The 12847-nt window shown below is 43.0% G+C and overlaps 1 protein-coding gene across 1 annotated transcript in view; it reads right to left on the minus strand.

Annotated features, from left to right (window-relative positions):
- Positions 1–4833: 4833 nt before the first annotated feature.
- Positions 4834–12847, minus strand: part of PHLPP1 (PH domain and leucine rich repeat protein phosphatase 1) — a 216323-nt gene continuing 208309 nt past the window's right edge. Inside the window, exons 16-17 of the mRNA XM_073332220.1 lie at positions 12100–12328; positions 4834–6478 (exon numbers count right to left, since the gene is read on the minus strand). Coding sequence (XP_073188321.1) covers positions 5369–6478; positions 12100–12328 — 1339 coding nt within the window. The 3' untranslated portion in view covers positions 4834–5368. The remainder of the gene's footprint in view (positions 6479–12099; positions 12329–12847) is intronic.

Below are 12847 nucleotides of genomic sequence, written 5' to 3' on the forward strand. Positions count from 1 at the left end.
ACACCACAGAAGAGGTAGACTTCCCCTAAACATTTACTTCAATAAAATTTTTTAAAATAAAAGCTTAGGTTTTAAATAAAAGCAAGGCCTGCAGGGTTGGGATTAAAATTCAAGAGTCTCCACGATCTGGACTCACAAGCAGATCATGTAAATTTCTCTACACCCAGCCCTGCAGTATCAACCCACTAAAGCAGAGGTCCACAACTGAAACACAGTGACGGTAAGTCAGGGGAGAGGACTGTTGGCAGAGGGGTCTGTGAAGACTTGTTAAAAATCTAACTGCATTCATTTTTTTTTATGCGAAATTCAAAAAGTTGGACAGAAATTCCTTCCACAACCCAATATATCCCATAATCAACTGTGGCCACAAAGATCTGTAGATGGGGGGAGGGGGGAGGCTGGGGGGGGAGGAGTCTCTTCCAGAGGCAGCGGGGCCAATATATCACCTCTCCTCCTGTGCCCAGGCAGGAAAGGAAAAGAGGAAGAGCTGTCTCAGGACTGGAGACATGGCAGAGCAGGGAAAGCATATAATGAAGGGAGGAGCAAGCTTCCCCTCCTTGCCCTGGTATCCCCTAAATCCTAGTTATGGCAGGATTTCCGTACTTTCCCCTGACCCTCAGGTGGTGAGGGGAAACCCCTTGGTATCTACTTTCTGGTTGCAACCCACTAGTTGAGATGTCCAGTTTTATACCATTAAGCCCTCACTTGCATTAGCCCATCCAAAAGTATTGCTGAAGTACACCAATACAGCAGCCCTCTTACTTACAGATTTCTTTTGTAAACCTGTACCTATTTGAAGTACCATCATGGAAATTATATATGCGAGTAAGTCATCTTCTGGGAGAGGAAACTCTGCCCTACATTCAAAAAGCTCCACTCATCAACTGTCTTGTTACCAAATACTACAAAAACAGATACAACTTCGTCTTTTATTTAGGACATTACAGCCTACAGTGGCAGGGGGGATGGACTGATCTGGTGGTGTTCCTCACTGTGCCTTTAAAAAATTTTATTTAGGATGTATGTGTCTATGACAAAAACAGCGCTCTTTGAATGCATTAAAAGATTTGAGAAGTCAGCCACGCACAAGAATCCTATTTTCCTTGACTGGTTTAAAAAAAAAAAAAGCACTAAAGTATTTTTAGTAAGAAAAATTATCGGAGACTAAATGAATCCCAAGCTAAAATAGTTTCATACTTCAAATCTTTCTGGATGTGGCTGAATCAAAGGGCTTGTCTAGATGAAAAATTGGTGTGTGAAAATCTGGGGTCTAAATCACTAGCCTGCTGCGCACTAAAACTTCCTTTATACTCAATGACCTAACTGTGGTTTGAAACAAAAGTAGGTCACTGTGCACTAGGGAACATTCAGTGCACAGCAGCAGGATCCACATGGACAGCTAGTGTGCAACACTCTGGAATGGTGTAGAATATACATCTAACTTGCACGTAGTTTTTGTGTAGACATGCCTTGCTTGTCCATCTCTCTCTACTGGATATGTTATTAATTTAGATATTCTAAGGACAAGTCATCACTACTGAGAAAATTTTCATAAAGTGACTTTCTATTGTATGTGCACAGAACTGCACAAACAATTATTATACCCTCACATACAAGTTGAGTAGTTAGACATCTATCCAGTTTGTGCGGAAATGCAGTTATTGTGCTTGCAACCAAATGTGTATAATCTATAAGCAAACAAGTCAGAACTCAGATTAAGATCACTGAAACTGTTGTCCTTTCAGCATTGCTATTTCTATGCCACTTCAACAAGGTAATTAGTTCTAAGAGCAAGAGACTGAATCAATACAGATACAGTTGGGCTCATTCTGAAAGCAATAAATCATCTAAAGAGATAAGAAAATCACTTCATTACTTACAAATGTAAAAGATGATGTGATTTAAAGAGTCACGCTTGAAACACCCTAGCAGAATTCCTATGATCCATCATCCACAATAAAATGCATTATTTAAGAGCTATTTGACAACAGGGAAGATGAAATATTTCTCTTTAACAATGCCAAAAAAAGGGTTTGCATATATACTGTAAACAAATGAAGTTATTTTTCATACACACACTAGTTTGTTTAGTATTAAAGGTACTTTTCTGTAAAACAATGGAGATGACAACCACCTTTCCACCACGAGCCTTTCCCCTCTTTCCTGTCATGCATCTGACTGTCTCAGGTTTCTCCTTCTGCACATTTCAAAGGCTGCATTAAGTTTAACATTGTCTGTGTCTCTAAGCACCTCCTTTTCTCAATTTCTCATCCCATTAGGGCTGGGCTCATTATTCACTGAAAATTTCCCTTCTTTCTTGCTAATTTTTATGAATTGGCTATTGTTCACAGCACACCACCTAGATTTATGGCTTTTCTGGGGTGATCATCACTACGGCATCACATTGCCTAGCCAGCTTGGAGAATTTAGTCACAGAAGTTAAATGACTTCCCCAAAGTCACCCAGAAAGTCTGTGGCAGAGCTAGGAACGGAACCCAGATCTCCCAAGTCCTAGTCCAATGCTGATGTCTTTCAGCATGCTCTGGAGGGCCACTGGAAAGATGAAAGAAGACTTCAGTCTCTATGGTCCATTCAGTCCTTGATCTCAGGCTTCCCAGGACAGCAGCCCGAATTGCACAAGCAAAACCCTGTCTCACAAGAAATCCAAAATATAGTTTCTCAGCCAAATCCTGACATTATAAGACTACAGAAGCCCTTTCGGTGAACTGACCATCACTCATCTTTAAAGTAGTAGAGGAGAGTAAGATTTGGTGATGTGTCAGTTTTGTCTGTCTTTATGTTACCATGCATGGGCATAAAAAGACAATGCTAAAAGGCATTTCCTGCAAGAAATAGCTAACATTTGGACTCAACTTCTCCTTTCGTCTCATCCTCTCTGAAGGTGAGGAAGGAGAACATTCTGTGTGAAACCCAAAGAAGATGGGATACAAAGGAGTATATGGATTATTGAGGTTAGGGTCTGATAGACTCATGAGAATCCCCCATTTTGTCCCTCTTATCTGCACCCAGCACCTAAGTATCAATTGAAATTATTAATAAAAGAGGAAATTCCACTCACCATGATGCTATCCTATGTTATTTCACAGAGGCATTTCAGATTGAAGAGAAATAGAAGAACAATTCAAGCTAGTCCTGCTCACTGACAGAGCAGCAGCGACATTATTGCACTGTTAACAATAGACTCTGCACTGGAGCAAATTCCCATTCCTAGGGTGCAGAGGTGGTTTACAATTACTCAGGAAGCCCTAACTTGTACCCACTTGCCCAGGACCTTGTATAACCCTTGTTCATTAGCGCCTGTAGGCTCAGGCAACATCTGAAAAATCTCAGCGCCAAGGACATTAAGTCTGATTATTCAGAACAAAATGAACCACTGCCAGTCCATTTTTGGATTTCGGAACCATTTATCAAAGACTATCCACAGTGTTACCTGCTTAAAAGTTATTAATCTAGTCTCCATTTAAATATTGTATCTTACGGCTCCTCCAGAACAATAGTGATTTGTGCTCCCGTTGTGGAGCTGATTCTGCAGCAAATTAACATACTCCCCCAGCTGTACATGTCCCTACTGAGCTCATTAATGATACCAATGGGACTACAAACACGTTCTGCATTAGAACCACACCAGGCAAGCGATGTGAATCAGTGTCTGCCAAACTGAATATCAGTACTTTTGTATTTTCCCCCCAAATTCCCCACCTCTTAATTGCCCATAGTATTCTTAGCTAGTCAAAAGCTGTATTAAAGGAAATCTCTCCTTTTTGCCATCAGGTCCTTGGAGCAGACTGGGAAGCCTGTCCCATATTATGCTCCCATTATAAGATGTTGACTCAACACAGCCTCAGGGAGGTACGTCACCTGCTATTAAACACTGATCCATCTATCAAAGACAAAATACGGCTGATCTGCAGCATTCAAATGAAAGTGAGATTGAGAAGAGTGTTACCACTTCTCAACTAAAGCAGGAAAAAAAAATTTTTTTTCTTGTTGCGAAAGGCAGAACTACCATTAAACTCAAATTCAAATTGTTCAGACTTCTCACCCCTCTCTCCTGAAAGAGGGTGGTGGGGTCTGAAGTCAGACCATAGGTGGTCCTGAGTCTTCCAATATCGTCAATAGTGTTCTGGAGGAAGCTCTGTCAACAGATTAGTGCTACTGAAAGAAAAAAGGCAATAGGAATTAAATGCAATATTTCTCTGCTAGAGAATTTGAGCCCCTTTATAAGAAATATGATTTCACTGTAAAAGTACCTAGTGATGTATTTTTACAGCAGATTCCTATATTTTCAAGGTTTACCTTTGTAAAATTCTCCAGTTTCACAGAACAATTGAAACAGAGCTATTTAAAAAACAGTGTGTGCTATCCAGATGAACCCAAAGAACTCCAAGAACTTTTGTTCAGGAAATACATACATCCAGCTGCTCAGACATAAAAGCAGACTCTCATTATTTGTAAATTTTGTATTTATTATAACAAAAGTTATGACATGTTCATTTGTGCATTCTGCTTTAATATAACTCTTGGTATGTAAATGATCTACAGTAAAGGAGCTCTATACAATCATGCTGGTTGTGGCAGCAATAAGGAACACAAATAAAATGTGCATGTAAAAGTAAAAGGAAGAAAAACAGAGACCAGAAGAAAAAGAGGCTGTTTTCTACGGTTTAAGAACCACCTAAATTTGTAGGTAACTTGTACAGCCGCTCAATATGACAACCATGGCCCAAAGAGTCAAGAAAACAAAAGTAAGTTCAGGTTGTGTCCTTATGCCAAGACTACAAAACATTTTAAGCCTCGCTATACAACACAGACCTATTTACAGTAATTTCCCAATCAACTGTTCTCTCAGAGAAAATTAGTGAATCTCAGTGACTTAAGTCATCTGAAAGACTAAAGCAACTCCTAGGAGTTAGTCTCCATATTCTACAAATGTCTATCATTTTCAAGACCAAAAAAGGCTTTTTCTTTCTCAAAGAAATACAGTATTACAATTTTACTTAATCATTTAGCACTGGCATACTGCCCTGCTTTCCAAACAAACAAAAAACCGAGCCATTTAAAAAAAATTACATCATGTCTCTCTGCAATATATTAAACCTTTTATTTTTTACACTTGATATGTTAAGGGGAAAGTTAACTAGTTTAAATCTTATTGGTAAATCATCTCTAGAACAATGTCGGTTGATATTAAAACTAACAAACAGAAAGAGAAACTGCAGTTATCTGTAGTGGTAGGGTAAGGAAAACAAAATGTAGTAAAACCCCTGCTGTAACGTGAGCCCTATGTGGGTCCTGCACTCATGTCTTCTTGTTCGTTAGTTTATTTCTGAACAGCACGCAGACTGGGTCATAGTGGTGTATCATAATAGTCTGGCAGCTGATCCATCTGATACTGTCGCTGCTGCTGCTGTTGTTCCTGGTGTTGTTTCATAATCTCCTTGACCTCTTCTTCAAGCTCTGGTGGGATGATGAATTGGTCATCTGGATCTGGCTGCGCTGGGGCTGCAAAGTAGCCTCCAGTTTTTCTGAGGGGTGCATCGGTTGCTACTTCAATCAAGTTATGGCTCCTTTCCTGAGGAGCCACAGAACCATTGCCCCGTCGGCGCCCAATTGTACCAGTGCTGGAGTAATCGGCTTTCCTGGAAAGGCCCGTTTCATCCTCATTCGCACTAATGACGATGCCTTCGTCGCTGGCTTCCACAGGCACTTGGAGCAGCAGCTTCTCCTTTGCTCGGCCACAGTGGATGTCCACCTCCACTTCCACCTGGCTCCCATTGGTAAAGACACCCTCAATTGGCTCCTCGTCATCACTGTCAAGGCCATTGTCAGAGAAGGCGCTGGAGAAGGTGGCACTGGACAACTGCCTTTGGAAAGAATTGGACAGGCAGACTGGGTGAAGCATGCAGCGCTGTTCGTTGGGGTATGCTGGGCCGTTCTCATTCATGGCTACCTGAGGGGGCTCATCAGAGGCAGTGGACCCCACCTCGCTGCTCATTTCAGAGGTGGAGATCTCGCTGCTAATCTCAGAGGCCATGCCGCTGCTGGAAGATGGCATTCCCAAAGCATCCGTAGGTCTGTCTTTAATTACTACGTTGACTGACTGGGGAAAGATGCCTGGGCTGGGAGGCGGGACTCCATTAAGCTCACAGCAGCAAAAGCTGTCCTCCGTCACATTGAGCTGAACCACCACCGCGCTGAGGCTGTCGTTGTAGCCGTAGCTCTGGGCCAAAGTGCAAAGCTTCTTTGCAGCTGCCAGTGGTTCAGGCACATTTCTTACCGCTTCCACCGCCTCCTCGATGGAGAGGCTGTCCCACAATCCCTTGCTACCCAGAATGAAGAACTCGTCCTGTGGAGTCAAGGTCATGGACTGGACATGAGGGCGGGGCACAACGCTTGGGTGAAGGAAGGTGTATCCCAAGATTCTTGTGGAATCTGTCACGCCATTTACTTTACCATCCTGAAATTTAAAAAAAAAAAAAAAAAAGACGACACGAAGTTGAGAATATACAAAGACGCTTACATCTTACAAGCATTTTAGAAATGTCCATCTTCACAACATCCTGTATGGCATCTAAACATCCCATCTATTTTATAGATGGGGAGCCAGAGTGATGAAGTTTTTTGGGGAAAAACAGATGTAGTCTCATCATATGCTGATAACACACTTTCCATTTTACTCATAGCTCTGGAGGATGTTGAACAGAAGCTAATGAAGCTAGACATTTTAAAATCAGCAGGTCCAGATAACTCGCATCCGAGAATTTTGAGAGCTGGCTGAGAAGTTCACTGCACTGTTAATGTTGATTTTCCATAAACCTCGGAGCACTGGGTAAGTTCCAGATGACTGGAAGAAAACTAATAATGTGCCAATTTTTAAAAGGGTAAACAGGATGACCCTGATAATTATTGGCCTGTCAGCCTGACGTGACTCCTGGGCAAGATAATGGACTGGCTGATATGGACTCTATTAAGAAAGAATTAAAGGAGAGTAATGTAAATAATGCAAATCAAGATGTGTTCATGGAAAATAGATCCTATCAAATTAACTTGATCTCTTTTTTTGAGGAAATGATAAGTTTGGGTGATATGCTAATAGTGTTGACATAATATCCCTAGGCTTCTGTAAAGTCTTTGACATGGTAATGCACCACATTTTGATTAAAAAACAAGAATATAAAATTAACATGGCACATGTTAAATGGATTAAAAACTGGCTAGATGATTAGTCTCAAAATATAACTGAAAATGGGGAATCATCATCATGTGGATGTGTTTCCAGTGGGGTCCCATAGGGATTGGTTCTTGGTCCTATGCTATTTAACATTTTTATCAATTACCCTGAAGAAAACAAAATCATTACTGATAAAGTTTGCAGATAACACAAAAATTGGGGGAGGTCGGGAACGGTAGATAATGAAGACAAGTAATTGATTCAGAGAGATTTGGATCGGTTCATGAATTGGGCATAAGCAAACAATATACATTTTAATACAGCTACATGTAAATGTATGCATCTAGGAAGAAAGTAGGCCATACTTACATGATGGGGGATTCTATCCTGAAAAGCAGTGACTCTGAAAAAGATTTGGGGGTCGTGGTAGATAATCAGTTGACCGTGAGCTCCGCATGTGAAGCTGTGGCCAAAAGAGCTAATGCAATCCCGGGATCAAGAACCAGGGGAATCTCAAGTAGGAGCAGAGAGGTAATTTTTCCTCTAATATTTGACACTTTGTGACCACTGCTGGAATACAGTGTCCAGTTTGGGTGCCCACAATTCAAGGAGGATACTGATAAACTGGAAATGGTTCAAAGAAGAGCCATGAGAATCATACAATATTAGGGTTGGAAGGGACCTCAGGAGGTCATCCAGTCCAACCCCCTGCTCAAAGCAGGACCTAATCCGCAACTAAATCATCCCAGCCAGGGCTTTGTCAAGCCTGACCTTAAAAACCTCTAAGGAAGGAGATTCCACCACCTCCCTAGGTAACCCATTCCAGTGCTTCACCACCCTCCGAGTGAAAGTTTTTCCTAATATCCAACCTAAACCTCCCCCACTGCAACTTGAGACCATTACTCCTTGTTCTATTGTCTGGTACCACTGAGAACAGTCTAGATCCATCCTCTCTGGAACCCCCTTTCAGGTAGTTGAAAGCAGATATCAAATCCCCCCTCATTCTTCTCTTCTGCAGAAGAAATAATCCCAGTTCCCTCAGCCTCTCCTCATAAGTCATGTGCTCCAGCCCCCAGTCATTTTTGTTGCCCTCCGCTGGACTCTCTCTGATTTTTCCATATCCTTCTTGTAGTGTGGAGCCCTAAACTGGACACAGTACTCCAGATGAAGCCGCACCAATGCCAAATAGAGGGGAACGATTACGTCCCTCGATCTACTGGCAATGCTCCTACTTATACAGCTCAAAATGCTGTTAGCCTTCTTGGCAACAAGGGCACACTATTGACTCATATCCAACTTCTTGTCCACCATAACCCCAGGTCCTTTTCTGCGGAACTGCTTCCTAGTCTCTAGTCTGTAGCAGTGCATGGGATTCTTCCTTCCTAAGTGCAGGACTCTGCACTTGTTCTTGTTGAATCTCAGATTTCTTTTGGCCCAATCCTCTAATTTGTGTAGGTCCCTCTGTATCCTATGCCTACCCTCCAGCATATCTACCACTCCTCCAAGTTTAGTGTCATCTGCAAACTTGCTGAGAGTGCAATCCACACCATCCTCCAGATCATTAATGAAGATATGATTAAAGGACTAGAAAACATGCCTTATGGTGATTGAGGTCTTTGAGTCTATCTATTTAGCTTAACAAAGAGAAAGTTGAGGAGTGACTTCTTTATCATTTGTAAGAATCTACAGGGGGAACAAATATTTAACAATGGACTCTTCAAACTAGCAGAGAAAGGTAAAACACAATCCAATGGCTGGAAGTTGAGCTAGAGAAATGCAGACTGGAAATAAGGTGTAAAATTTTGACAGTGAGGATAATTAAACATTGGAACAATTTACCAAAGGTCATGGTGGATTCTCCATCACTGACAAGTTTTAATCAAGACTGGATGTTTTTCTAAATATGCTCTAGGAATTGTTTTGCGGAAGTTCTATGGCCTGAATTATACAGGAGGAGAGATTAGATCTCAGTGATCTCTTCTGACCTTAGGCTCTATGAAGTGTCTTGCAAAAGGCTACACTGACTCAGTGCACACACTGGGATTAGGACTCAAATTTATGGCTCATGCTTAGCTCATACACCATGCTGTCTCAATGGACTTAATACAAGTTACAGTTATGGTGTCACATATACACAGGTCTGTGTCTCTAGTGCCCAAGAGGCTACTCGACAACATAATGGAGCATATGATTGGGCAAATAAACTTTAGCTTGAGGCCCCCCCTAGAACCATTTCTCTGGTATGCACAACCACAATCCACAGCAGCAGCTTGGCTCCCGCACCCATAAGGCTGGGCCTGGCTCCCTGCTCCAGGCATTGCGACCCGGTTTATGAGGTAGCACCACCACTCAGGTTTGGCCCCATGGTCCCTCCGTAGTGAGAGCAGTTGTGGGACCAAACCTGAGTGGCACACATGGGGTTGTAGAACCTCCTTCTTTGAGGGTCTCTCAACCTGGGGGCCCAGGGAAAACCACCCCTTACACCACCCCACCATCCCCTAAACTCCTGCAAATGGTACACACTGTGCATAAGGGTGTGGGGGTCACTGCTCTGGCTAATGGCTCATGCAGCTACTGTCTTGTTAGCCAGTCAGATCTGTCCCCCCACTTAAGGTATTTTATCTTGTGTATGATCCTCTCCGCCCCCACACGTCCATACTGAACAATGGCTATGGCAGGGGTGGCCCAGCTGTGGCTCCGGAGCCACATGTGGCTCTTCAGAAGTTAATATGCTGCTCCTTGTAATAGGCACCGACTCCAGGGCTGGAGCTACAGGCGCCAACTTTCCAATGTGCCGGGGGGGTGCTCACAGCTCAACCCCTGGCTCTGCCACAGGCCCTGTCCCCACTCCACCCCTTCCCGCCCCCTCTCCTGAGCCTGCCATGCCCTCGTTCCTACCCACCCCCACGCCTCCTGCAGGCCATGAAACAGCTGATCAGGAGGTGCAGGGAGGGAGGGGGAGGCACTGATTGGCAGGGCTACAGTGGGTCAGAGGCACTGGGAGTGGGGGGGTGGGGGAGGGGCAGGAATGGATGTGGGGGCTGCTGACATATTACTGTGGCTCTTTGGCAATGTATGTTGGTAAATTCTGGCTCCTTCTCAGGCTCAGGTTGGCCACCCCTAGGCTAGGGATCATGGTTATGGCATCTCTCCTGCAGCTGTACATTATTTATCTCAGCTCAGCCCTTCGAAAGGTACAATTTAAAAATATTCTTTAAATTAAGCATGCAAGTCAAATATAGCAGAGTGCAAGTCTGTGTTTTCCAATCAGCTGAGCTGTAGTGAAATGTTTTACATACCCCAATTACTTACTACATTTCCTCTTAGATATGAGATTTCCCAAGGGGAGGAGGAGTAATATCTGAGCGGGAAAACACCATTAAAAATGTGTATTTAAGAAATACATCCCATGTACGTTTCAAACCCCAAGATTCTGGCTTAGTTAGAATCTGAGCTGGCAGGGTAAGAAGAGCAAGCATCTCAAGTGTTGTTGTGTTTGGTTACCTGCCAGCCTTGACGGGATAACTCCAACCCAGCTAATTTAGAGAACCACTTTGATTATAAATCATTTGGTCCAACTGATGCCAGCAATGGCCACTACAGAACAAATAACCAAAGGAAAGTGAATGAAGACTAAGAAAAAGGTAGGCCTTTAAAATGCCTCAGAACAGAAAAACCTCATTGGCCTGGTAGGGTTCCATATTATAAATAAGCCTGACAGAATTGATAAGCCATCCAAGTGTGTGAAATTGATGAGTCATTTTAAGATTTAAAGCAGGAATTAACTTGTCCTTTACAAAGGGACATACTGACAGCTCCCTGGTTATCTGCAGTACGTGATGGAGTGGCTCGCTTCAAGCATGTCACATTTTAGATTCTAATCCCCCACCACCTTTGCTTGGCAGGTTTAACAGATCTATGCATGTACAGCAGTAGGCTGAGCATCAAATCCTTAAGTAGGGATGCAGCAGACCAAAAAGAAAAGGACGGGCTCCTCTCTCTTTCTGCTTTCGATCAGTTCCCCACATGTATGTTCTGTGTCAGCTATCTGCCCTCTGGGTCTTTATCTTCCAAGGGAGGAGACTGGTTCTCTACTCTTTCAGCAGCTCACTCAACCTCCAATCTGTGGGTGAGCACAGAATGGATTCCTTGTGCAGAAGCTGCAGTCTCTCTACAACAGAGCTGCCTGCCAGAGCACAAGCCCATAGCTGGCACAATACATTCTGTCGTGGGACAGAAAAATCAGCCTGCTGTCTGTCAGCGTCCTGGCTGGTCAGATAGAAGGAAGGAGCAGAGAGTCTCTTATGGAAGAAAAGTTTCAGAGTAGCAGCCGTGTTAGTCTGCATCCGCAAAAAGAAAAGGAGGACTTGTGGCACCTTAGAAACGAACAAATTTATTTGAGCATAAGCTTTCGTGAGCTACAGCGCACTTGATCGGATGCATCCGATGAAGTGAGCTGTAGCTCACGAAAGCTTATGCTCAAATAAATTTGTTCGTTTCTAAGGTGCCACAAGTCCTCCTTTTCTTTTTACAGAAGAAAAGACATCACACCCCAAGCTCTCTCTGAGCACTTTTCCACCCTACACAAAGAGGATGGGCTCTTCATCCCTACTCCAGCCCAGCAATTCCTCTTCCAGGTAGAAGGTTGGTTTCCTCATCTTCCCCGTTTAAGGTCAGCATGCTCAGACCCTTGTGGCTGAGTATCTCTGCAGAGCAACAGCAACTGAACCACATGACACAAAACATACTGGAAGGGGAAGATGAAATTCCCAGCACAGCTGCACCTGTCTTTAAACTACAGGTTATTATTTATATGATAAGGAAATATGTTTGGTGTGTTGCTCAGAATGGTCTCTAGAGGAAGTTGCAGACTGTAACATTCCCTCCACCAGCACTACAGTTCTTACCTCTGTGATAATGGCCTTGTGCTGTTTAATCCTCTTTAGCTCTTCTTCACAACTCATCACATAAGACCTGGACAAAGGCAAAGGTTTTCCATTCCTGCAGAGAACAGTTTGGCACTTCCCCACATTTGCTGAGGTTAATGTGAAGCATCCACCTGGGTCCATGGGATCGTGTTTTATATGGCAAAGGACAGCAGAGCCTCCAAGTTTTTGTCCTGCAGTTCCAAGTTTCCTGGAATGTAAACAAAGCAATACTTGCTGATTAATGGGAAAAGTTGCACTATGAGATCAGAGTAGAGAGAGGAGCAGGGGACCACAGTTCAGCAATCCCAATCACAGGACACAGACTCTCAAGGTTCACTGGGAAGAACAGGCACTCCAGTTCAGATTGTGACGCTTTATACCAAAGTCGTGAGGAAGTTATGTACAACTCATGGGCAGTGTGTTATAAGAAAGAAGATATACATCCTCAATTGGATCCATGCTCAATTAAAAAAACCCTCACAAACCCAGTGCCACTGCTCTCTTGTCATCGCATTACCAAGACAGCTAGAGTATTTTACCTTATACATCCCCCCAGAAAACCTTTAGGAAATTTAAGGATTAGGAAGCTATTGAAAAACTAGAGGTAGAATCTAAAAATATGATCATTTGTGAACCTGAAGCTTTAGTTTCCAAAACAGCAATGTATTTTTTAAAGTGCTGGAATCAATGTTTTACTGCTTATTGCCACTCAGTTTTAAGTATTTAA

This window comes from Lepidochelys kempii, chromosome 2 (genome assembly GCF_965140265.1).
Source record: "Lepidochelys kempii isolate rLepKem1 chromosome 2, rLepKem1.hap2, whole genome shotgun sequence".
NCBI classification, from domain to species: domain Eukaryota; kingdom Metazoa; phylum Chordata; order Testudines; family Cheloniidae; genus Lepidochelys; species Lepidochelys kempii.